Source organism: Gymnogyps californianus, chromosome 1 (assembly GCF_018139145.2).
Source record: "Gymnogyps californianus isolate 813 chromosome 1, ASM1813914v2, whole genome shotgun sequence".
Taxonomy (NCBI): domain Eukaryota; kingdom Metazoa; phylum Chordata; class Aves; order Accipitriformes; family Cathartidae; genus Gymnogyps; species Gymnogyps californianus.
Window position 1 is genome coordinate 105,527,430 of NC_059471.1, and position 26,607 is coordinate 105,554,036.

The 26,607-nt window shown below is 40.4% G+C and overlaps 1 protein-coding gene across 4 annotated transcripts in view; it reads left to right on the forward strand.

Moving 5' to 3' along the window:
• APP (amyloid beta precursor protein) overlaps positions 1-26,607 on the forward strand; it is a 230,495-nt gene that overhangs the window by 187,177 nt on the left and 16,711 nt on the right. For 2 of the 4 annotated variants that reach the window (XM_050915531.1, XM_050915533.1), the window contains 2 exons: positions 13,358-13,579; positions 20,246-20,299. In XM_050915531.1, the coding sequence (XP_050771488.1) occupies positions 13,358-13,579; positions 20,246-20,299 (276 nt within the window). The remainder of the gene's footprint in view (positions 1-13,357; positions 13,580-20,245; positions 20,300-26,607) is intronic. The other 2 variants (XM_050915532.1, XM_050915534.1) reach the window with 1 other exon arrangement.

The window sequence follows — 26,607 nt, forward strand, 5'->3', positions numbered from 1 at the left end:
AAGCCCCCTGCTCAGGCAGGGCTGCCCAGAGCCAATTGCCAGTGTTTGCTCACCCTCACAGAGAAAAAGTCTTTCCTGATGTTCGGAGGAAACCTCCTGTGTTTCAGTTTGTGCCCATTGCCTCTGGTCCTGTCACTTGGCACCACTGAAAAGAGCCTGGCTGCATCCTCTTTGCACCCTCCCTTGAGGTATTTACATACATTGATGAGATCCCCCACAAGCCTTCTCTTCTCCAGGCTGAACAGTCCCAGCTTCCTCAGCCTTTCCTCATAGGAGAGATGCTCCAGTCCCTTCATCATCTTTGTGGCCCTTTGTTGGACTCTCTCCAGTATGTCCATGTCTCTCTTGTACTGGGGAGCCCAGAACTGGACACAGCACTCCAGGTGTGGCCTCACCAGTGCTGAGTTAGAGGGGAAGGATTACCTCCCTCCACCTGCTGGCAATGCTTTGTCAAATGCAACCCAGGATACCATTAGCCTTCTTTGCAGCGAGGGCACATTTATGGCTCATGTTCAACTTGGTGTCCACCAGGACCCCCAGGTTCTTTTCTGCCGAGCTGCTTTCCAGCTGGTCAGCCCCCAGCATGTATTGGTGCATGGCATTGTTCTTCTCCAGGTGCAGGACTTTCCACTTCTTGTTGAGCTAACTAACTGTCCTCCTGTCGTGCTTTAAGCCCAGCCGGCACCAAAGCACCACGCAGCCGCTCACTCTCCCCTCCCCGCCAGATAGGACGGGGAGGAGAAAATACAGCAAAAAAAGCTCATGGGTCGAGACAAGGACAGGGAAGGATCACTCACCACTTATGGTCACAGGCAAAACAGACTCGGTTTTGGGGAAAAGTAAACGAATTTAATTTGTTAACAACCAAATCAGAGTAGGATGATGAGAAATAGAACCATGTCTTAAAAACACACCTTCCCCCTGCCCTTCCTTACTTCCCGGGCTCAGCTTTGCTCCCGATGCCTCTACCTCCTCCCCCCCAGCGGCGCAAGGGGGGCGGGAATGGGGGTTGTGGTCAGCTCATCTCACATCATTGTCTCTGCCGCTCCTTCCACGGGGGGGGGGGCGCTCCTCACACTCTTCCCCTGCTCCAGCGTGGGGTCCCTCTCACGGGGGTCAGCCCTCCATGAGTTTCTCCAACTCAAGTCCTTCCCACGCACTGCAGTCCTCTGCGAACTGCTCCAGCGTGGGCTCTCCCACAGAGTCACGGCCTTTTCTGGGCCCACCCACCTGCTCTGGCATGGGGTCCTCCACAGGCTGCAGGGGAATCTCTGCTCTGCCGTTAACCCTTCATGGGCTGCTGGGCGACAGCCTGCCGTCTCACCACGGGCTGTAGGGGAATCTCTGCTCCGGAGCACCTCCTCCCTCTCCTCCATCTTCACTGACCTCGGTGTCTGCATGGTTGTTTCTCTCACATCCCACTCCTTGCTGGAGCTCCTCTTCTTCTGCCATGTTCTTCTTCCTCTCCTGCTCTCTTTACTGTAGCTGCTGCTGCTCTTCTTCCTCCTCCTCTTCTTCTTGTTCTTCTTCTTCTTCCTCCATCTTACTCTCACACCACCTCAGGAGTTCTTTTCTCCTTCTTAGATATGCTATCCCAGAGGCGCAGCCACCGTCGCTGATGGGCTCGGCCTTGGCCTGAGGCGGGTCCGGGCTGGAGCCAGGGAAGCTTCTAGCAGCTTCTCACAGGAGCCACCCCTGTAGCCCCTCCCTCGCTACACAAACCCAACTCACCTCCCTTAGTGTGTTATATTTTAATAGGCAAAGGTAGTTGCCAGCTGGAATGACAGTTCTGTGTTGCTGAGGCTTTGTAAATTCTGCACGCCGTTCAGGAGCTTGGAAGAGCTGAAGAACCTCAGTTACTTCTCCAGGTTGGAGACTCAGCTCTGTCTGCTAGTAAAATGTGTCCTTTTCTGCAGCTTAGGAGAGAAGGAAAAAAACCCTGGAAATAGATCCAATATTTTCCTCTTTTAAGCATCTCTTATTTTCTGTCCAGATTATTTAACTGTCATAGAAAATTAGGCAGAGAATAGTAGATGATTAAAATAGGTATAAATGCACTTCATGACACTGATGTTCTCAAATGCTTTCATTAGTAGCATACTATATCCTCCCCATCTTTTGTAGCTAAGTGGTCTATTGTGTCTTGTCATGGGCACTAATGTTCTTCAGAAAAGATATGAATCCTGATTTTTGTGTGCACAAGCCCTCTTTTAATCTCATAAATATTGTGAACATGACTTTAGTCAGTAAAAGAGCCAGCTTCCCCCAGATCTTACAGATACTGTGAAAAGGATAAATGGCTTCACGTGACTTTGGATTAGGGTGGCTTTTTCATCAAGGAAAGATATGGGACATACTGTTTTCCATCTGCTTTTCAGAAATTTCATCAGAATAAAAAGGTCTTACGAAGTTTATTAAGAGAATATTTTTCTCTGGTTTGAAAAACACTGTTCTGTTTCATTTGCACCTGTAAGGAAATCTGGTCTCTTGATCCAAGTGACAGAACTGAAAACCAGGAACTTCTGATAATAATTATGGACTCGTAGATTATAAACAAAGTAATTTTTTAAATTTTCTGGGCATCTGCTATTTCAGTGGGTATTTAAATCTTTCATTCTAAATAATTCATCCTTTAGCAGGGGAGGTTTAAAGATGTTGCCTTGATTTTCTTCAGGAGCTGATGGCTAGAGCACTCTGTCCTGCATTGGTAGATCCTTCTTGAAGTGCCTATTCTGTATCCTTTCCGTTACTCTAGCCTGAAGTATTTTTCATAGACGCTTCTCTTTAAATAGCAAGTTATCATCTCCACCGCAGGTCCCACAGGAAGTTTATGACCAAGAGACCACTCTGGGCTCACAGTGGCAGCAGGTTGAGGCTGGTACCGTGTCCATTTCACAGCTTTTTTTAAATACTTCTCTGGAGGAGTCTACAGGTGACCTTGTGCACAATGGATTTTCATCCTAGAATTAAGAAAAAATGCACTAAACTTTGAATAATTATCCGATGACTGGTTGTATTCTTTCCTATTTTTTCTTGTTTGATTGGATACATGGAAATGTGTGGATTTGATGAGGATTTTCTTCTAACTCTCCAGTCATTTCACATGTCATTTTCTGGTGTCGTGGAGACAACAGACTGAGAAATTCTGTCTTGGAAAGCATTGTTTCTGCTGGTAGAGGGGCTACAGTTGTATGAAAATGTTGAATATATAGGAGTGTGTGTATTATTTTAAATCAGTATACTGGATACGTTTGATTTTAAAACAGGATTACCTCATAGTTACAGATTTGTTCATAAACATCTATTTGAGTTGATTTCCTGCTCTGTTTTGTCTTTGGTATAAGTGAAAAGAAAAGCTGGAGCACTTGTTTTTGAGACGATACAGATAAAGCATGTGGTGGTACTAAAATTTTTTTAAGTCTGATTTTACTGTTTTATGAAGCGAGATGGCTTGTCTTGGCCTTTCTCATTTGTATTTCCTGATAATTGCTTCTACCATTGTACTTTAAGGAACTAATAAGTTAGTTCATCATATGCCAAATTTAAGATGTCATTCTCTTATTGGATGGATAACAAAGTCTGAAAACCTCTTGCAGTTGTCCAGGTTGCAAATATGATCTGAGAGGAGGTGAGCTCAGATGGGCTTGACTTTCTGAATGCATAGCTTCCATTCAGATGGGGAAGCACTGGCTTGGTGAAACGTTGCCCACTTACGGAAATGTCATTACGCTTAGTTATTGAAAATTTTCTTGATGCACTGAATATACATATAATTTAATTCATAAATACGTCATCTTCCCGTCATCTTAAATCAAGTTAATGATGTCAGTGTCCACAGGTACTGAAGCAGCCCAAAAATCGTGGGAGCACAGACACTCCAACAACAGCTTCCACTTCATACTTGCTGTTGAATGATAGATTTTCTTTCCCCAGTTGCTTGGTTTGGAAACATAGTTGTGTCATTCTGGGTGATTCACTCTAAGATCCCTAATAGGGGAGTGTTGTGAAAGCGTTGCTTGTGAAAGAAGCAAATTAATCATCTTAATTCTTAGGTGCCAGCAAATTGCAAGTGTCCAGTGAGAACCAGTTACAGACTGCACAGGCTATATATTATAGCTTTATATATTGTATATTACAGAGCTAGCGTGTCAGTCATCGTTCCCAGAGCAGTCTCTGGACTTGTTATGCAGAGGAATTCAAACACTGAAGTCTGAAATGCATCACTATGGGCAGGTGTCCTGAGGGGGGATGTACTAAGTTTTGCTTTACTCAAGCATAACTTTCTCTTCAGATGCACAGAGTGAAAATTCACAGGTGCTTATTATGGCCAAGAGTATCTGACATATTCTTGCTAGGCAAGCTCTTACTATTGGGATAAAAAGGGAAAAGAATTACTGAGGATATGTGATTTTGCAGAATGGCTGGATTGATGGAAATGTTGCAGTAATCTCCTAACAGTCAGTTCCCATGCACATGGGATTACACATGAAGCGACCTTTCATCAGCACAGCTTTCTCCTGCTGTGTGCTTCTCATATGCCCAATTTAATTGAAAAACGCATTTTCCTGAATAGTGCTACTTAGGTGAGGTTCCACTCCTTTCACTGTTCTGCTTCCTTCTATTAGGTCATGCATATGAAAAATGGCGTAAAAGCCATCAGAATAGTCCATATCCCGCTTAATGGATATATTTGTTAAATTTAATAAATGCATCTCTTTAGAATACTTGGACAACCCAGGATACATTTGGCCTATCAAGTGCTAGAACTGCAGTTAATAAATAGGCAAAATATATTTTATCTGGAGCAAATGCTGCACAACTCAGTTTTGGTGAATTCTGATTTAAACTTATAAGTGAGTCAAATCGAAAATGCTCTCTTTTGACCAAGGGAATCAGGTGCAACAGATTAATGTTCAGATTTATATATTTTTATGGATTATTTAGTGATTCCCAAGCTGCCTCTGAGTTCAGTACACATCAAAAATTGTTGTGGGATTCGTACTCTGACCTTTAGAAGCATTTATAGACAATGATAGGTAACTGACTTTTTTTCAGATGTTAGAAAGTGGTAGAGTTCTAGGTTCTACTGCAGTTTTGAGTTTTACTGTGTATTATAAGGTTGGCAAATAAATCTGATCTTTTTTATCAGTAAATAAGACCAATAAATAATTTATAAATAAATAAAGTAAATACTTTTGGAAAATAAGACAATAAAATTCTGTAGCAGTTTTTCATATAAATGCTTTTTTGCAGGGCAGTTTCACTTATAAGCCTTATAACCTGCTTATTTAGGATGGAAATGTACTTGGCTTTTTCTACTTCACACAAGACTGAGGGGGAATAATGAATGCTGATACATCTGGCAGAAATGTCAGTGACAATTGGGAGGGGGCTGTTTATTTGTTTTTAGACTCTTCAGCCTATTTTGAAGCACTTAATGATATGTTAATTCGGAATTAAATGTGGAGTTAAGTTTAAACCTGGGGAATTTTTCACAATGCCTTATGTGGATCAGGATGATGACATACAATGTATGTTCTTGATTATGGTATAGCGTTTCAATTCAATTTTTTTCCCCAAGCATTTTTTAATATTTCCTTGTCTACCTTGATGTTAGATTGCCATCATCTTACCTGGAGAGAGGAACTTTCCACATGCTAGAACTGAGAGATCCCAATGTTGAAAACATTGGGCTCAGTGTACAAAAAACTATGTTTCATTCAGAATTTTTACCCAAAAGAGTGCCATAATACAGAAGTAGGGTTTTTCTGCATTTTAATCCAGAGCTTTTGAGGCTGTGAATGGTGAATTATTTTTCTGAGACACTATTATTAATTTAACCAAATGGAATGAGGGAGGGGGTGAGAGGAAGGGAAGGAGACCACAGAGATGGACAAAAAGGCTTGAAGTTGTAAAAGGGAAGAGCAGGGTCTTTAATTTCTACTTAATAACTCTTTGAAAGAGATAAGCTTCTGGGTTTGGACTTTATCCCACAAAATTCCTTTAATACTCTCTGCTTTGAACTTAGGGGGAAATGCAGTCATTAATCAGATGACTGGCTGTTAAATATTAAAAAAATTACAAATGTGCACACATCTATAGCCATATATTGATACTTAATTTTAGTTAATAACTAATGTATGTAGCTGTCAGGTAGCTAAGGGTCTGTAGTAATTATAATATTCTTTCACTGAAGGTAAAGAGTGTCATAGCAGCCTTCTTACAAAATTAGACAAAATTCAAGACCTTGAGTTTCATAGCAGACTGAAAATGGGAGAGGATGATTCTGGTTCTTCCTTGATGAGGTGGTGTGGAAATTCCCGTGAACCTTTGCTCAAAGCTCTCTGCAATTGCATAGCCATTTAGAAAACTAAATTTGCATTGAAGTCCATCCCTAATGAAAAAGACACGTAGGTCATATTGAAATTAATCATTACACGGTAATAAATGTTTTCCTGAATTGGATCTTCCAAGCTTTCTCATGCTTTGAACACTGTTCACTACCAGAAAACTTGTTATAACGTGATCTACCTGCAAAAGGACAATTGCTGTGTATATAAGTTAAACGTCTTTGGGGTTTTTTATAATTGAAGACAAATAGTCTGCAAGGCAAATCTAACTGAAACATTATTACGTGTACCTGCTTACAGGAGGAGACTCACTTGGGTTGTTTTTATGATGTGATTTGGGAAACATTGAAATCCACATATGCTGAAAGAGCAGAAGCAGCAAGAAATGGGAAAGAAATGAAAGTGATAAAGTTGTGATTTTTTAAAAAATATATTAGAAGCATATTCTTTTTAGTATGGTTCTAAATATTGCAGCTATTCTTAAGTTCAGAGGTGTTTTTCTTCTAAAGTTTGGTTCTTAGGCAAGAGTATTGTCTAAGGCTATGGGATGGTTATGCTCTTACTTCTAGGAAAAATTTCTTAGGTCAGCTGTTTCATAATACATTAAATGTTCATTTTCTGCGAACTTGAAAAAGGAGAAGTCTTTTCACCTTTATTGAACAAGATTTTCATACACAAGAAATTTCTGAAATTTGAAAAACTACTGCTGCTACTTACTCTTGCCCTAGTAGTGATGTCTCCAAAGGACAGAAAATAAGAAATATGAAATACTGTTTTCCGTGGTTCTTGCTCTTTCAGTCTCAGTTTAACCCTGAGAGAGAGACATACTGCACTGTGAAAGTTTCCAGATAAGACCACCTGTGGCGTAGTTTCACAGGCTAACCAGGAGAAGAGAAGAAAGCTTAAATCTGATGGGGTGGTCACATTTCGCTGTCAATATGGATCTAAGCATTGCAGGTTGGGCTCATTTGCAGTATTTCACAGTATTGATCTAGCATATCGCTCCTGTATCATCATCTTCAAAGCATGCAGGCAACAAAGCCACGCTCACACCTTGCAGTAGGCAGGTCACTTTCAATAAAGTTCTCATCAGAGTCGCTCTCTAAATTATATTTGACTGGCACTATACAAATGAATTAGTTCAACACTGAATACCACATAATTGTGTTTTGCAGCTTGATGTTATAGTTATGACACATAGTAGTATGTAACATTATAACCTTATAATGCTTGATTCAGCAAAACACCTTAGAATAACAATACGCTTGAAATTCAGTGGAGCTTAACTCTTTGTGGTAAGGCACAGACTTCAGAGTGATTAAATTTAAGCACGTGCTTGAAATTTCCTCTGACTTGGGCAGAGGCTGGAGGAAATACCCATGGTGTGTTCTGGTATAATTCTCTCACCTCAGAGGAGGAACTCCTACTTGAGGCAATAAGTTACATTATATGAAACCCACAGGATATACAAGTGACTTAACTACCTTTCTGACTCTGTGGAATTTGCATTCATTGCAGGTACAGAAAGCCCTTGGAACCTAGGTGTTACCTCTCTAAAACCCTTACTTGTGCTACTAATACTTTGTATTTTGGAGTTCCCTACATAAACCCTCATTTACAACACGTCTCAGTAGAAATGACTTGTGGGGAAATGTAAGTGCTTTCTGAATGTGAAATACATCTGTTCATTTGCATCAAGTTTGTGGAAGTGCTACTAGTGTAACTGTGGGCTACAAGTATGCTGTCAGTTTATGTAAAAGCTCTAATATAAATGCAGATGTACAGGTAAATAATGTTTTGGGTTGGTTTTGTTTTAAAGTATTCACCAAGGCAAAGCCTTAAAGGAGGTCTTGTTTTCATATTTACCAGTAGTTTTGATTCATACAGCTGACAAGATGCAGACGTTCAAATTTAGTTAAAACCTGACTGCATTACATCAGTGCAACTCCTTTAGGCACATGCTTGTGTTGAAGATTATGAAGTATGATATATTGAATTAGCCCATAAAGTAGGCATACAGCTGAAAGCTGCATCTAAACATGTTACCTCTTATCACACGCACTGTAATAAATGATTGTGTAAATGTTCTTAGTGAATCCTAATTGTGGCGTACAGCATTTGCATGATTTAAACTGTCTTCAAACTGGTATAAGATAATGTGTGTGCACGTGCAAATGAAGCCATCGCTATGCCTCAAGCACCCTGTAATTTCTGCCATTAAGAAGAATAGGGAGGTTGCTGACACTTTTTGATTTTGTCATTTTGAAAGCACATGCTCAAAAGCAACCATAACTTTGGGAAAAACACATGTTCAGTTCAGACTGAATGGTCACTGATAAGATGATGAATATGAGGCAATAAGACTGTGCATTTGTACCAATTTATTTGAGCTGGTTCCCAAACCTGTATTTGTTGAATCAATATGCATTCTATCATGTAGATGTCATTTTACAAGGGAAGTTTGGTGTTGGGTCAAAACTATGGCATGTGATTTGAAGGTGTCTTAATTAGTATTTAGAAGAGGTGTTTTGGCTGCACTTTGTTTCTAATCTGGTTTAAGACCTTAAATTGCTTTATAGAACTTCCAAAATTACACTTGCCAATTTTAAAGCTGCTTTTCAAGTAAATTCAAAAGTCTTGCACATAATAGTGATTGCAGAGCTTTTCATCTAGTAGATAGGCTCCTTGAAAAGAAAACACAACAAACATATTATAATTACCTTTGGAAATTTTAAATAACGAACTATGAACTAAATAAAAATTATGGTTTGAAAGCTAAGTAATGGATTGCTGGCGTTCCAGGGCAGCAAATGGAGCTGTTTCACATGGAATTTCTGTCATTACAGCTATGCCAGTTAAGGGGCTGGGGTAAGTATGCCCTGGAGTCCAACATTGGAAACAATGTTATATGCCAATAAAGACTACATAAAGTTACAAAATAGCATGGGTTTTGCCACTATAAGACTCCCATCACCTCTGTTGGGATTTGTCATGGTACCTTTGCTAGTACAGTGCTCTTTCAAAGCTTTACGAGTAGAAATGTGGTCTAGGGCCATTGTGGACAAATGGCTTGTAACAATCCAGCGTCCACCAGAAGATTTTCTGATAAATTTTATTTCTTTTCCATGTGTTCATGTGTGTCTCTGTGCCATAAGACAATAGTCTTGAAAGGAGATTGGAGTGGTATTACCCATCTATCTAGTTCCCCAAACATATTTCACTGCAATTTTTCTAGATGCTGTTGTTGAGTAGTAATGACCCATGGGGAAATGCCTGCAGTGAGCCCAAGAACGAGTGAAACTTCCTTAGAGATGATGATAAGTCTGAGAAGCGTTTTATTGAAGTACCAGAAATCAGCCTGTCTCTAATCCTGAGAAAGAAAGGGTTTGGGTGCCTGAAGGAGAACTTTGGGTGCCTGAAGGAGAAGCAGCGATTGTGCGCCCTTGCAGCAAATCCAGAGCTGCTGGGAGATTTGATATCCCAACTGCGCGTGGGTTTTTCCAAGGTCATGGTTGCTTTTGAGCACATGCTCTCAGAGGGACAAAAAGTTTCGACATCCTCCTTATTCTTCTCGATGGCAGGACTTAGCAGAATGCTACAAGGAGATAATGAGCTGAGCAACAAAAAGTTTATTATTGGAAGATCATCATGGAGTTTTTGTCCTGTTGGTTTGACAGGAGATGAAATTTTGAAGAGCAGCCTAGAATCTCTCTATTTTTAGCACCTAATAATGAAGATATTCACCACACAAAGAAAACTCCTGAAACAGTCTTGAATGCACATTCTAGCCTCCAGCTGTGTCTGTACTCCCTGCTTATTTAGGGAATTGTCTTTTGCAGGGTGGGGGAATTGAGTTGGCAACTGTGAAAAAGGGAGGGAATACTGACTGCATCGATGGGTAACAGCGAGGCTGTATGGCTTTCCATTACTGTAACTGATGATTCAAGTAGCCCTCAATACTTGGAACAAAATCAACACTGAAAAATTGATCTTGGACTTTGCCAGCTAGTGTCAATAACTGGAAATCCTAGGGCAAACTTTTTTAGCAGTTCAGAGATTGAAACAATTGTTTGCAAATCATTTACTCAATGCAGACACAGCTGCCTCAGTCTGATGGACTCCAGCACAGTTTCTAAGCCAGGCACTTCCAATTTCTCACTATCATTCAGTGTCTGATTCATCATGTCAGATGGGCTTGATTCATTTTGGCCATTGTTTCCCTGCTTGTAAAATGGATGCCTTCATAATCTGCTGGTTGTAATATCTGTCTGCCTCACTTGAGCTATTGTGCGGGTCATTTAATGACCGTGCTGTGCGCTGCAGCTGAATGGGAAACAATGGAGCCTGCAAGCGCCGGCAACGACATGCTCCCAGTTGGGTACCGTTGAGAGAGAGACTTTGTGTATGCATCCCTCCCAGCCCCTAGGGATTTGGATGTAATCACTGTATCGTGATGGGAGTTGGGTGCCCCTCTCTGTCAGCCTGGCAGGCCCAGCCATGCCTGTGCCGTGGCCTCCCTCGGAGCGCCGTGCCAGCCCTGGTGCTGCTCCTCTGCTGTCGGAGCTCAGGTCCTTCTCCCTCTACTCCTTCCCCTCTGTGCACCATTTGTCCCTTTCCAAGGGCAGGAGCTGGCTGCAGGTAACACAGAGTGCATCGGTGGCAGGGAACGGACAGGAGTTGTGGAGGATTGGCACTGCCCAGAGAAAAGGGGCGATTGGGGCACAGCACCCCGGCTCCCTGCCACCACTGCATGGGCTGCAGCTCTCCGCAGCTGCCCCACACGATCCTCTGGGGATGGGGAGGACAGCGGGAACGAGGGGAGCTGCACCCCAAAACCCTTCCGGTTCCTGGGTCCAAAAGGCTTGCAGGCACTAAGATGCTCGGTGGCACTGTGATACTCACTTTCCTGTGATCCGCGATGACTTGGTATTATAACGTGCTCAACTGGTATTGCCCATGGCTCCCTGCAAGGCACTTGGACACCAGACTTCTCACTCAGGCCGCTAACATCCAGCTCCTTTTTTGTAAAGTCTCTTTGGCCCTAGCTAATGAAAATTAACATCTGTCGTATGATACAACGTCTGCTCAGAATATCAAGGTGCTTCACCTGTCTCTCCTCTGATACAAGGAGACGCTTTAATTTGATAAAGGATTGGTGTAAGTGCAGTGGGGAGACAAAAATCGGACTTGCTTTCCATGCTGAAGATTTATTAGGTATCTTATAAAATAATATTTTTTTCAATAAAATGAACACAAAGGGAAAAACAACTCAGTGTTACATAGGCTTTCTGTATTGTCCTAGTAAGTCATTCTAATGAACAAATCACAGAACTAAATTTTGTATACACATTAGGCTTACTGTCTACTAAAGCAGTTGCTGTTTAAACAGGAAAATTTGTTTTAAAACATCATTTTACAAGATTCAGGACCCGTGTTTGTTCCAGGGCTGAGGTTACAACCTTTTGTTTTGTTTTGATGTTCTGAATTTGGTGTAGTAATAGGGTGGTAGAGAGTTGCGTCCACTTTCTCAAGGTGATGTTTCAGAGACGTATTGCAGAGCAGAGACCTACTACATCATTGCTGATAAAGGCACTGAAGCAGTGCCAGCTCTAATGCTCGTGACTTGCTGAGGATCCTTACTGAGGGCTGCTGCATGGGTGCAGTGTACTTCTGTGGTGGTACGGCGCGGTGTAAGGTTGGGAGGGAAATAACATTCAAAAGATTTTACTGAGGGGTCTAAAGCTCTGGTGTGTATAGAAATTTAGATGCCCTTTCTCACTGATGATACTGGGAAATAAGTGAGCCCCTAAGGAGTGACATAAAGGGTTTAGCAGTAAAATTATGATTCTTGTCCCTGAATTGCTACAGGGTTCAGATGTGGGTGTGAAGCAGTGACAGTCAAGGGGTCCTTAACGAAGTGGAGAAAAGCCAGTCTTAGTAAAAGCTTTTGTATCATCAGCTGTCATGTGTGTGCTCATGAGTGCAAGCACTTGCGCTCTAGTAATGTAACCTTTACAGTCTTCGATTCTGAACTATTTAGCTCTGTAACACCTGCTTACTAATTACACTGGTGCATTATTAACAGTTACTTATTTTCTTCATTGCAATTGCTTCCTTACTTGAATGTGCTCTTGTGCACCAGGTTCCCTCAAAGTACTTGCAAATAGTGTGTTGCTCCTACAAAAACAAAAATGGCAGTGAAGGGGGAGATCAAGAGTAGATGAACTTTGATGTGAGAAGGGAGTTGGTATAATGAAGTACACACAACCTCCAAGCTTATTTTTAACACTGAGTTGGACAGTCTGTCCTGTACACCCAATGGAGCTGAAAAGTGCTTTGATTTTTCTCACCTTGCTTCAAGTAAAAAAAAACAAAAAACCAACCTAGATAATACTGCACAGCTTTAGGTCCTGGTTGCTTGTAAAATAATTTGCCTACAGATGTCTATTACTACTTAAGATTTTTAGCAAAGAACTACTTCAGTATTTTGGCAAATGTTAAAAGAGCAAATGTTTCTTCAGATTCAGTGTGTTATAGTAAGCCCAATTTAATACAGTAACTGTTGTGGTGATTTAGGATTTAAGAACTGTGATGAGCTTTGATAGTGAGCATTTAAGAGGAAGGGGAAATAACAAAGACATTCCTTCCTGTAGGCCTCTCGCATGTTGACTTATGGCAACGTGTTGAGTTGAAGGGAATTGATTTGTGCTTCTTTTAAAAGTGGTGGGGAAGAGTCCAGGGACTTGTAAAGCACAAACCTGTCATCTGTTATGTGGTGGAAATGTGGGTAGGAAACGGTAGTGAACAATTCTGGTTGATGTTTCAAAAAAATGCCTTACTTATCAGCAGTGCTTATCACAGTTTTGACTACTCAAGCCTTTATGTTTTTCTTTATCATAAGAAAACAGAATCTCGTAACAGTAAGTTATTACTTCAGTAGCATTAGAAATATGTCTTCAGAAATGCTGGCTCTTGCAGATAATTTCTGTGTTGAAATTTCCTTGCAGATGAATTACTTCAGAAAGAGCAAAACTATTCTGATGATGTTTTGGCCAATATGATCAGCGAACCCAGAATCAGCTATGGAAATGATGCTCTCATGCCTTCATTGACGGAAACTAAGACCACAGTTGAACTTCTTCCAGTGGATGGAGAGTTCAGCCTAGATGATCTTCAGCCGTGGCATCCCTTTGGTGTTGATTCTGTTCCAGCCAATACTGAAAATGAAGGTATGTGCAATAGGGAGAGAAACCACAGAACAGCTGTGGTTTTTATTTGCTGGCATGAAAATGATTACAGATCTAGCACAATCCTAGCATGAGAGTTGATTTTATTTCCCAGCCACCACTGGTTGTCTGGAATGTACTGCAGAAATGTTCCTGCATACTCAGCAACGCAACTGGCTAGTGAAAACTCTTTTCCTGAGGAGTATTTTATGTTGCTCATGGACTAATTTATTGAAGTGACTGCACAATACTTTAATAATTTATGTATAATCTGGGATTGGTAGTTTACTTAGGTGCCAGAGCCAATTAATCAGAAACCTGAGGAACTTGGATCATGTCATTCAAGTTCCTCCTACTGTTTGTTTTCCTTTATCAGTTCAAATCCACTGTCATTAGTGGTCAGTTAATCACAATAGTGAAGTTTGTTACTGCAAAGCAGCAGTAGATTCACAGAGGCTGGAGCCACAGAAGTCTTTTTTCAGGCAAATTTGTGTTTTGTGGATCTATGATTTGTGATTTGTAGCTGAACTGCACAGACATTAACATCCTCCAGAAGTCTTTTGAAACCACTGGCTTAGGCTATACCTGCTCTCAGAATGAGTTTTGAGACCAACCTTACGCAGTTAGTCTCACTCCAGCACGATGTTTGAGTGACTGGGCAGCTGGGTGCTTGGGAGACGAAACAAGGGATGTGGGCATGGATTTGCCAGGTCTCGTCTTGGTGCCAGGTGAAATCAGTGGAGTCAGAACCAGTTTTGTGATCAAAGTGGGTCATCCCCAAGAGTCAGAGAAGCGTAAGATCAGGCGAAAGAAAAGACATGGCTAGGATCTGAGCAAAGGTCAACAAATCAGTGAGGCAGAAGTATAACAGATTTGACGGGAAGAGGAGAGGCTGGTCAGGAGTGGGGCTAAAATCAGACCACCAGGGAGTCAGCACTACAGGTAGGGATCAAGAAAAAGAGCGGAGAGAGCTGGAGCAAACTCAACGGACTGGCCAGCAGCAAGAACCAGAAGACAGGAGATGGTGACAAGGACTCCAGACATGTCTGGAGGGCATTTGCGGCCAAGTGACGTGCTGAGTGGCTGAGAGCAGCTGGCTGGATTGCGTCAGGTGCTGGCGAGTAGTACAAACGGATGACCAGGCTGGCAGACTAAACTTCAGTTTCCTGGGGAATCAGCTGCAACTTGCTATAGCGCACGTGTCAAGGCTTTCTGCCAGGAGCAGGCCACAGTCCAGCTGGTGGTGTCTGCTGCAGGAATTTTCCAACGCAGCTCTTGCTGCATTTTTTCCCATAGCTGAGGCATACAGGGCATCAATTTCTATACTTGCTGCCTGCTTTCATGAAACTTGAGGGAGGGAAATTAATTACTTTCGAAGTCTGTCCTCCCAGCTTTCAAAATGTACTGATTTCAGTCACCAAGTCCAGTAGTTACTAGTTAGACAGGTGCATCCAGACATACCCACAGTTTAACCACACAAGCCTTTTTTTCGTTCAGAAACCTGGCTAAGCCCAGAATTTAATAATGGAAGGTACATACTTCAATGTGACACTGTATTCCCATAGGCAACTATATTGAGCGTGGTTCTCTTTTTAAAATGTGACAGCAAATAAGAAACAAAAACTCTCCTGCCTTGAATAACATACTGTTTAATTATGAATCCTGTGTATTTTAATGCACTACACCGTTTGTTGCGGCACTTCTTAATGTTTACTGTGGGAACATCTTTTAACTTTCATGCCTTTAAGTTGTTGAGGTTTAGGGGGTTTTTTGATATCAGGATTGTATTTGTCATGAAGTTACTGCAGCAAACAATTGCTAGGCCAACCATTATTAGCATTTAAGTCTGCACAGTTAGAAATAGAAATTATTTGATGACTTAAACCTCTTCAAGTCCTTCTTGTTTCCCATTATACTTCTCTGTCATCTACCCAAACCACAATGTTGTTAATGTGATCGTGCTTACCTTCTTTCTCTCTTTAGATACCCTCTCTATGCCTTTGCTCATAGTATCAAAGGGGAATTTCACAGCCTCATCGTTTTCCTTTGTGTTTGTCTCCCACCTCTTTGTTCCAGAAACCCAGGACTAACTGTGCCATTTGTCCTCACTTCCCATGCCTGTTTTCTTCCATGGCCATGATCTAATCCCAGGCTTTGTCTAAACTGATTCCAAAAATGTGTGTCTGTCTTGTTATAATATGCTTTGGAAGTAGCAAGAAGTAAATAACAATTGACACAATTTTCTCCTTCTTTTTTTCCTCTCCCTCTCCACTGAAAGTCTTTTTGCGTAGTCTGTTTTTCACACAATAAGTTTCCCTTATGCAGGGAGTTTTTGTATTTTATGCAGTACTGAGCAAGTCATTAATGTTTCTTAACAAATAACCGTTGATCAAAAAAGGTGTAAGTTCAAAAATCATGGGCTAGAGAAACCTCAGATACTGTAGAGTGACTAACCGTTGCAGTATTAGTGATGGTCAGCATCTCCTGCTGCTGGGAGGTGCTGAGCATGCCAGTGAAGGTCAGAGAACTAAGCATCTCAGCTCCCATTTACTTGGGTGAGGGCTGAGGGTACTCAGTACCATCAAGAAAATCACAGCGTGTTCCATGTGAACAGCCTGGTATCTGGGAAATCTACTGAGTGGTTGGTCCAGCAGATTTAACAGAGACTGCCAGATGAGTTTCAGATGGCAAGCAAGGTACAAGTTCAGTTGTTGATACTGTTTTGGTCTAGTTTGAAAGCTGAAGTCAACTTTTTTAAAACTCTGCTGAACATAAATCCAGAGTGCTATCAGCTCGGCATATGCAGGTGGGTTTCTAGGTAGAATGAGAGTCTTGACTTCCTCACTGCGAAGAACTGTTGCACTGTATAAGCAATAGTTTTCTTCAGTCCTGAGCAGGCACACCAGGTAAATAATTTAGCTCATTGCAATTTGCATTACTGTCAAAACAAATTTCTAATGGGACCATTGACATCTGAGAGGCAACTGAACAGATCCTGGAGCTGGCTGGATTAGGACCTGGAATCCCACCCCCTCCGGCACAGTCACAGCCACGGGACTTGTTTTTAATGAACCATTCAGGGATTGCTTGAACCAAAATGCGATTGTGGAAAAAGTGGAAGTAAATGCAGCCATTAAGTCTTTGTTTCAAAGTATCCAGTATTCTGCGTACAAGCGATGAAGTTAAAATACTACAAAAAATACCTTAAATTTGTCATTAGTTCCCATGCCTGTTTTCTTCCATGGCCATGATCTAATCCCAGGTTTCACCCAGAGATATTAATAATGTATTGGATTGGTACATTGCCATGTAATCTCAAGGTTTCATAACTCCATTTGAAATGTTCCCAATCTAAACTGCATGTTTAGATAAAAGGATAAGTTTTATGCAAACAGTTTATTTTACTAAAATTGCTTTTTTGGATGAATGAGTGAAAAATAGCCTAAAAATAAAAAGACCGTGAAAGTCTAGCATAGCTCAGTAGTTTCTCAAAGTATTTTCTTCCTTGTTGTTTCCCTGAGGTAGTTTCTCTGTAAATGTCCACAGAAATTAATCCAAAGCACCAGGTAATACACTACACAACTTGCATGGCTGAATGTATGTCTAGCGTATTGAGATACAAATCAGGTTAACGAAAAATATCCTCTGAGGACACTGCAGAAGGCACCACCAAACTGTCAGGAAATCGTATTTTAACAGTGAAAAACGCACCTTCAGAGGTGGAGGGAAAACCCCAAAAGCTGTGAAGCTCTGACACTGCCAGGGTCCCTGGGCATTTTGCCAATGTCTAACTGGCTTTAGTGTTTTACCCTTTGTATTTTACCATGCAGTTACAGTTAGCCTTAGTGACAAAGTATTTATCTAAAGTGAGATTTTTGTGAATGTACTGTGTTATCCTTATGACTTGGCCAGTTACTCCCTTCAACGCTGTTCTTGGTAGGTGAGCATCACATAGCTCTCCTCGCCTGATGGTTTATACCAGCTTTTGAGCTTTTTGATTCACCTTTCTTTTATTTTTGAAGAGAGAAGCAATCACGTTCTCTCTTGCTCTTCTGAGATGTATTAGCATTAGATATGAGGTGGGACGTGTACCCTGTATGAAGCCTGTGTAGTCAGCGTCAGCAGACACATACCAATTTAGTTTTGTCAGGCTACTTGGAAAATAAATTTTCAGTCTTAATTCTGTGTACTTCTGTGCACATGGAAGTGTGTTCAAAAGAAATATGATTCTGGAGCATCAAAATGAATGCAATTTTTGTAATAATACACAGTACATCTTAGCGTTTTGATTGTTGATAAATGCTGTAATAGGTTTAAACTTCTCCCCTTTATATCAACTGTTGTGAGGTGGTGTGGTCCAGTGGGGCAGGCAGCGAGGAAGCCCACAGACAAGATTTTTCAGAGTTAACTGCTGTTTGTGTGTACATCAATACAGGGGCAAGAGCAAGCAGGTTTTAAAATGCAACTGAAATTCAAAAGGTGGCAGCTCAGGGCTCTCCAGAAACCAGCCTTTCTTTGTATCATGTTGCCTGGGGCATGCTGCACTTAGGCACCTGGAATCATGATCTGCTTTGGAAGACCCTTCGCTCTGAGCTTTTGCCTCCAGTTTTTGCCCTGCAACTGGTTTGTGACCTTGAGCAGGTCATTTCACTTTTGTGTCAGTTACGAAATGTGCTGGTGATGTTTGCCTTTTCCCCTGTAAAGTGGTTCCAAAACTGTAGATGACAAGAAGAATTATTCGTTATTAATACTTTCACCTAATTCCACAAATACTGCATTACCCTGAGATCAGGTCCATGCTACTGTACAACAGAAACTTCCTCCACCCTTTTCTCCCTCCATCCTTTTCTCCCTTCACCTACTCCCATTTTTATTGCTACCCACAACCTGCTCTCTCAGTTTGCCATAGCTATGGGCATGTAGGGTTACAGAGTGCTGAGCAAGAGGGAAATAAAATCCCTCAGCCTTCTAGGGAGGAGGTGAGGGTGAGGCTGATGGAGGAGCATTCTGCAGGAGCAGTTTGGGTCAGCAGTTTGGGTCCTTGGTGGTTTCTTCCCTTCAGTCCTTTCCACTGAAAGTTACTGCTGACCTACCTGAGGGTCGGTGCCAACAATATTGGAAAATCTAGCAGAAGACTTAAATAGGAAAATACTCAAAATTGTAGTTTTTAGTTAAGGATGGAAATTGGTTTTTGTATAGCACTATGTAAGGAAAGCAATTACATGGTCTGCTAGTGCCACTCTGAACTGCTGTGAAGGAAAGTGCTTTCATGGCTTGTCTCGGCAGCACCAGACCAGCAAGCTCTGTCAAAATTTTGCCCTTCTGGAAACACAAGCAAGTCAGATGTGCAGATGCACTTCTAGTCTGTGGCTACAATGAAGCTGACTTACTGCTTTTTTCTGGAGGCAGGAGCTATTGCAGTCATTTCCAGTGTACAAAGGACATGGGTGCCACATAGGCCCTCACTTACAAGCACGGTAGGTTGTTTGTCAAACCCATAGGAACACTAAGCAAGTGACATAGACTTCCTAAGAAGATGGGCAGTCCCCTTGCTTAAGTCAGCAGTATCGTCAGGTTAGCTTGATTTTCTGACGCTGAATACAGAGTGCAGTTCATGATTGAAAACTTTGCTTTTGTCAGGTTTCCTATGTTATTGTGGCTCCCTTACTGCTGATTAGAAGGTTCATACTTGAATCTTGAAATTCAAATGAATGAGAATACCTTATTTTAAAAATTCTGAATTCCAAGCTACAACATAAAATTTTATTTCTGAATTTAATTTCTTTCTGACACTGGCACTTGGGTAGATAAGGAAGGCAACAGTATTGGAGCAAAAGAGAGAAACAACAAAAGAAAAAGAGGGGGAAAAAAATCTGAATGTTTTAATGAACTTCTCCAGTATGTTCAGTTTGGACTTAACTGAGGCAGTACGTAATGACTCAACTCTAAAAGTTTTGCACATCCTATTTCTGTTAATGCCAGTGAGCTCCATCAATCTTAGATTTCAGCTGGTAAAACCTTAGTACAGTAATACAAGAGTTTTAAAACTATGTATGACGCACAGTTGGGTAGAAAGTGGTGTTTCTCCTTTGCTTCCGTTTCAAAAATCAGAAGACAAATTTACTGTCTACAAATCAGAGCGTGTCAGAATGAAATATTGATTGTTTTTTCCAAATGTGCTTTACTTTTTTCAAACCTTATAGCTAGTCCTGTAAAGAATCCCTATTGAAAGGGAAAAGGAGTCAGGATTCAATGGGTTTATAAGTCAGCATTGATTAAGACTGGCTGCGAGAACTCACTCATTATGTCCGTTCTTGCTGCCAGTTCTGATCAGACAACTGGAAAAAGTTTGCACGTAATGAATATAGTTTCGCTCTATAGACAGAAATTCTTTGATCTTAATGGTTTCTCACTTTAAGCAGTAACCAGAATATGATGTAAAATTGACACGTCAGCTGTGAAGCTTTCCTTTTGAAGTCATGCCCATCCCTTCCTTTTATTTCCAGGATTAACTGAAGGCAGATCTTTTCTAGCTGTTGCTTTGGTAACTTTGTTTATGCAGTATGTCTCTCCTGCACTGTCCCAACGGAAGAGCAGTTGACTTTATAATTTTGGGGGATTTTGTTTATTTTTTGTTTGCTTTTTTGTTTCTTTTCTGCACATGCCCAGTTGAGCCAGTTGATGCCCGCCCAGCTGCAGACAGAGGACTCACCACACGACCAGGTATATAACTTGCATGGCTTTTACCTAACCTGTGTTTTCCCAGCATGCGTGTGGTCTGCTTGAGCTGAAATGATCACCTTTTCTTTGGTATAACCCTCTCTTAAAATGTAATGCTATGCCATGAACCAGGGAAGAGTTCCCACACAAACCCCCATCGGCCTGTGTGAGTGCTGTCTGTGTCGAGGGTGTTCGGCACGGGTACTTGCAGAGGGAGTGGGACCCAGAGACCCAGAACTGATATTCATATCAAGTTGTCATCTCTTGCTTTGGCAGGTGCAGGAGGCAGTCGACATGGTACCCCATAGTGCAGAGAGTACTTTTAATTTGGGAATGTATGATAGAAATGTCAAATCTTGTATGTAGAGTATACAGTTTCTTGTAAGTTGGGGCTAATAAAGAATTCATGCGTACAATTTTAGAATTGCAAGGGACATCAAGATTTTTTGCTGTGATGTTTATCTTAGCTAACTCCAGATACCTAAAAACTGATACATATATTCTCCCTCTGGATTCACTGAGGACACCTCTATACAGCTATTCATTCCATTCTAGGATAGAGAGGGGTGGTTATTTGCCCTCTGTAGGTACCTCTGTCTTCCTGTTGATCTCAGAGTAATAGCAGATGACTAGCTTGAGTCAGGCTGCAAATGTGTGGAAAAGTTCAGTGGGACAAATCCAATTTTCAAAAGTAAAAGCTTGCTTTTCATACTAACTTTTTTTGCTTTTTAGGTTGTTTTTCCCCTTCTTTTGTTTAGGATTATCTAGAAATGGCTGATTCCATTGAGAGCAAACAGCCTTTTATTTCAGAAGAGGTTACTCTCCAGCACATAGTGAGATTAGATCGGCGTATTTTAGGGTCAGAATTATTTCAGTGTCACATCATCATTGTGGTTTTTTTCTTCAGATCAGATCAAACTGATCAATCTGTCTTCTTTTTCCCTTCATCTTTTCCTCCAAACGTCCATTAGATAGCATTATGGGCAACACCCTCCTAGTGTGTTTAAATCTTTCTGATAACTCACCGGTGTTTACTGACTACAGAAATTGCTACAGTGGGAAGTAAAATGAGCTCCTATGTTACAGCAATTATACATGTCAAGGCTGGCCAGGTGATGTGCTCCTAGCACTGTTTTAGGAGTCTGACATCTTTACTTGTGTTTAGAGTCTTAATTCATTCCATGAAGAGAGCCTGAAAACAGCTACAGAGCTGGCTGTACAACAGTGCCAAAAATCATGGGATCAGGGAACATCCCCCCAGTACTGGGTTTTCTTTGCCTTCTGGATCAGATTTCTTCCCCAAGGGCAGTAGAAATATCACCACAAATGAAACGTGAATGTGTTTAATCTGAATTTTGTATTGTCAGTTCAATCTAGCAATTTTCTTGTAATATTAAAGTTTGTGATTGTTAACTATTTTAATTTCAGTCGTCTTGAAAAATCTCCTGTTACGAGGCCCATATTTATTACTAAAGATTATTTTTTCTTCCCTTCTGTTCCCCCACACATACACACACGTGACAGAAATCTTTGGTGTCCCTAATGTGTTTTAGTCCATTGTATCAGAGTGCTTTGTTGGTTGGGGTGAGACAAACAGTACTGTAAGTATGGCTAGCACAGGTCATGACTGATCTTTGTGAATAAGGAGAGGTAAAAAATATTTCAACGTGTGACCATTATGGCTTGAAATTTCCAGCAGATGCAGTAAGTTTTGCACTATGAAAATCACATGGGCTATTTCCTCCATTTTCTGCTCCAGTGCAAAAGTAGTACTGTCCAAGGGCCTGTGCCAGCTTTGTCGCTTTTAGTGCAGAGTTTAAGTGCTGCAAAGGCCCATGCTCTGCTTTTGGTACAGAGAGTGAACCCCTCCAGCCTGGCAAGGACACACGCCGCATTCCTCTGTGCAGAGGGATGCTTGCTTCCCTGGAGAGACTGAAATCTCGCACTGCTGTGCCTGCGTTCCAAATTTCACAGCATAAAGTGTCTTTCTTACATGTGCATGTGAAATAGGGATTTTTCCCCTTTACAGTAGTGCTAAATGTATCATAACAGTAAGCAAAACATATTGTCTTCACCGTTCCTGGTAGACCTTAAGTTCCTTATGTCTTTAGCACCATGTCCAGACTTCCACAAATTTGTCCTTACTAATAAAAATTCTGGCAATAAATGTCCACCTGATTTTTCATCATTCTTTAAAAACAATTTATCTGTGATCAGATTTCCATTTAATAAAAAACTGATACCAATCTGAGTAGCTTCATAAACTAGGAATAGAGGAAAGCAAATGGATGCTTAATTAAACTGTGAAATACAAAAGGGATTCTGACAGTTTAAAAACGTGTGCTTTAAAATTGTTTTACTTGCTAATTATAAATAAAATTTCTATGTTAGAGGTCAAAAAAGGAAAAGAGATACTTTTTTTGCAGTCACTATCCTTTTGGGATAGTCGATTTTTACGGTTTGGGGCTATTATCAAAAAAAAAAATCTAGAATAACAAGTATATTATTCTAGAATGAAAAAGTATTAACAAGGGACCTGGAGGCAGATTAATACATGCAGCTGCTTGTAACTTTTTGTTTTGTTTTAATTGCCCAGATTCTTGTTGATTTCCTGAAAGGTTTACCCTTTCCATAGTCCTGACTTTCCAGTTTGTGCTTCTACTTGTTTTGCTGAAGTGAACAAGGTGGCGACCTGCTCCTTCAGGGTGAAAATACAGGTGTCGTGTTAACTGCAACAGTCCAAGCCTGGGCATAAGAACAAGTGAATGTTTTGCAGGTGTTCAAAATCCTTGAAGAAAATGAGCTCTGAAAGGACTAAGACAAACATACAAATGTGCCCTTTTTTCTCTTTTCCATTTTCTTTTTACCACTTTTCGCCCACACAACATTCTTATAATGATAACTACATTTTTCTTAAAAGTAGATCAAAGTCATGCAGATGATCTTTGTCCCTTTCCCACAAGAGAGATAATTTGGTCACAGTACAGAAAAGAAGAGCAAGTACGTAGTTGTTCGTAGTGTTTGTGATAACTAGAATCTTGTTACTTCACCACATCGTTCTCTCTCTTTCAAAAAATAAAATGAAGTCTATGAGTGAAGTCAGGAAAAGTGAAGAGTTGTCCAATCCATAGAGCAAAAAAGCTTATGAGTAAGGACCAAGTTTAACGCATTGACTAAAATTTAAGCCAGTTGTCCAAACTCCTACCTCTGTTGCACTCCACCTTGGCTGTCAGCGGTTAAAGCTTTGAATTTGAATCTGATCTACATCAGGCTCAGGAGGAGAGTAATGTCGGGGGGACCCCCATTTCCTAGTATCGATATACATCTATGTGATTCACACTGGTATTTGAAAAGGAGCCTAGTGCTTCAACACACTGTCCTTCCCCTTTTTAATTCACAAATGGGGGAAGAAAAATAAGAATTACGCCTAAATCCCTTTCTTGTCATCTCTTTTCTGAAAAGGAAGTAACCAGAGATAATAAAAGGTGAAAGGGAAGGAAAATATCTAGATGTACTAAGCAGTTATCAGTGAGCTATTTTTTAATACAGCACAAAATGATAAAAGATTTATGACATGTTTCTTGCTATTTATAAATTGCTTCATACAGGGAGATGTTAAGAAGGCTTCAATCCAGCCTGAGAACTTCATAGGAAGAGCTTCAAATAGAAAGAATACCTCTTTCCTTGATAGCCTCACTGTAACAGCTTTTTCAATAGCCTTTCCTTCTCGCCTGTGCCCCAGAGGTCACTTTTTCATGCTGAACATTTAATTTCTTGCAGCTGAATTTTGGGTATGTGTTTATCAGTAACTTTTTTCTCTTTGTGTGTGTGTGTGTATGTATATATAGAGAGAGACACACATACACATAAAGATATGTATAAAAACATCTTTAGATACTCATAAGCAAGCTCCTTTTTACTCATGTTAATTCAGCAGGTCTGATCTGTGGAAATTGAGTGAAGATTAGAAAACCTGCCATCAGAATGGATGTTCCTTAGTAGCAGCAGACTTTCTGAAATTCAAGGTGATAAAGAAAATAACCAGTGCTCCGTTCAGGGTAGATCATATTCTCATCCTTTGCACAGTTGCAACTGTAATTGTACCACTAACAGCTGTAATTATATCACTCACAGGATGCCCGTAATTCACAATGCAAGGATTTTATGGTATTAACTGTGTTACTTTCTTGCATGTAGTATAGTTTGGGAGGTTTTTTGCGTTCTCCCAACTCTTTGTCAGTTGATTGTTTTTGCAAACAGTCAATAATTTTGAGGAGACATTGCACGTAAAGCTGCTTCTGTGTCTCTGGCCCTTCTGCTGATAAATCATGACATGTCTGTCTTTATTACATTATATAGAAATCTGAGGGGGTTTTTTAATAGATGGTTGCAGAGGCTTTGTAAGCCTAATGGCTGTTCTGCAGAATCATTAGCACATATGCTGCAGTCTGTATGAGGTGAGGGCATAGAGCAGCTTAGTGAATTATTTATGATCTTCTTGCCAGAAATTGCCAGGGTTTTTTTTCCTTAGTGATGTGAGTTCAATACAGTTGTCTTAAACCAACTGTCTGCAGCTACCAAATAAAAATCATTAATGGACTTTTTTTCCATTAGATTGTTTTGTTTTATAAATCAGATAGTTATTAACTGTGAATGCAATTATATGTGCATATGCACAGCATCTGCATTGACATGCTGGAAAGATTACCAAATTTTACTTGTTTTGATTATTCATTTTCATACACATGTAAAATAATCTCTGGTATTCTGAGAAAGAATTATTTCATAGTAAGTTCCAATGAGATTCTTTTTTAAAAAAGATAACATTCTTCTTTGCACTTATTTTCTGCTTTCTCCAATTTGAGAGCCCTGTAGTCATCCGTGAAGTAAAAGCGAACTACCATTTTGCAAACTTCCAAGGAGAGACCAGAAAGTTTTAGTTCCATGCAGTCTTAAAAGTACTTAGTCCTCAAAGATATTTGAGTTGTCCTTACAAAACTGAGTATATAATCTTCATTTTCATCTTTATAAGTGAGTATACAATCTTCATTCTTCTTCTTTCATTTGGAAATGAAATGACGTGCACAAAAGTCATAGAGTCATATGGAAGTAGTAGTTGAACTTCTAGTAAGAACTTGCAGCTGTCTACCCGGGTAGTTGTTCAAACACTGCATTCCTTTCCCTCCACCATTTTTATTTGAGATGAAGCTTTACCCAGATAAAGCTGTTTACTACACTTGTAACAGGCTGTGATTCAACAAATCTTTTCTTGTTCTTGCCATGACTCAAATACAGTTCATGGACATGGAGTTAAATGCTTTCCTGAATGCAGTCATTACATCTGTTGCTTAAACATACTACTTTTGGTTTTCTCTATGTAGAGACCACCGAGGTCTGGTAGTTTCAACTGTGCTTCACTTGGAGGTTTAACTTTTAACTCTAAAAGTAACTGGAAGACACAGGCACAGCTAATACTGTTTCAGATCCTGGCAAAACAAAATCACAAAGTCTTGCTAGGCTATTATTTAACCGATAGATGAAGCAATTACAAGCAGTGTAGTAGATAGTGTACACCTAATTGCGTCCTTGGTGGAATTCATTGTATCCTGTTTTTCTTACCCTTCTTAAAGCCTAAATATATATTTACACAAATGGAAAAGCTCATCTGTGTGAGAATAAAGTGTTCCCCAAAGCAGCTACTTGGTTTTATTTAATATGAGTAGTTTTTAACTCCATATGATCTTTTAATATTTTTTTTTCCTTTAAGGGCAAGGAACAATAAGGTTTGCATACGCTGCTCTTTTTGATGTTTGGATATGTGTGTGTGTGTGTGCGCGCGTGTGCATGTGTACACATGTATATATAAAAGCAGTTAACATTGCTAATTAACAGCAATATAATTAAAAGACCATCCACAGATAGCTCATTTTGCTGGATTTTACCAGATGCTTTTAAGCCTTTGTTTTTGATGGCTAAATAGTTTTGTCAGTTTTTCTAAGGAGTTGCAAGTTAATATATTTACCAGCTGAATTGTAGCATTTTTAAATTGAAGTAATTAGGAATGCAACTCCCTAAAGATAGTATGTAATTCAGAAGAGAAAGCACTAATAATTACAATTTGTGAATTTGCAGTGAGGCTGTTGCTCTCACTTCTCTTCTTTTACATTAGCTTTTGTGTTTGGGTTGTGTATTTTAGACTTGGTAGTGAAAAAACATCATTTTGTGTGAGAATTAAAGTTCTTGTCATATAATTAACTTTTCTTCATATGCTTGTCTTCAATGCAAGAATAGAGTGGTATTAGGCAGCCCTT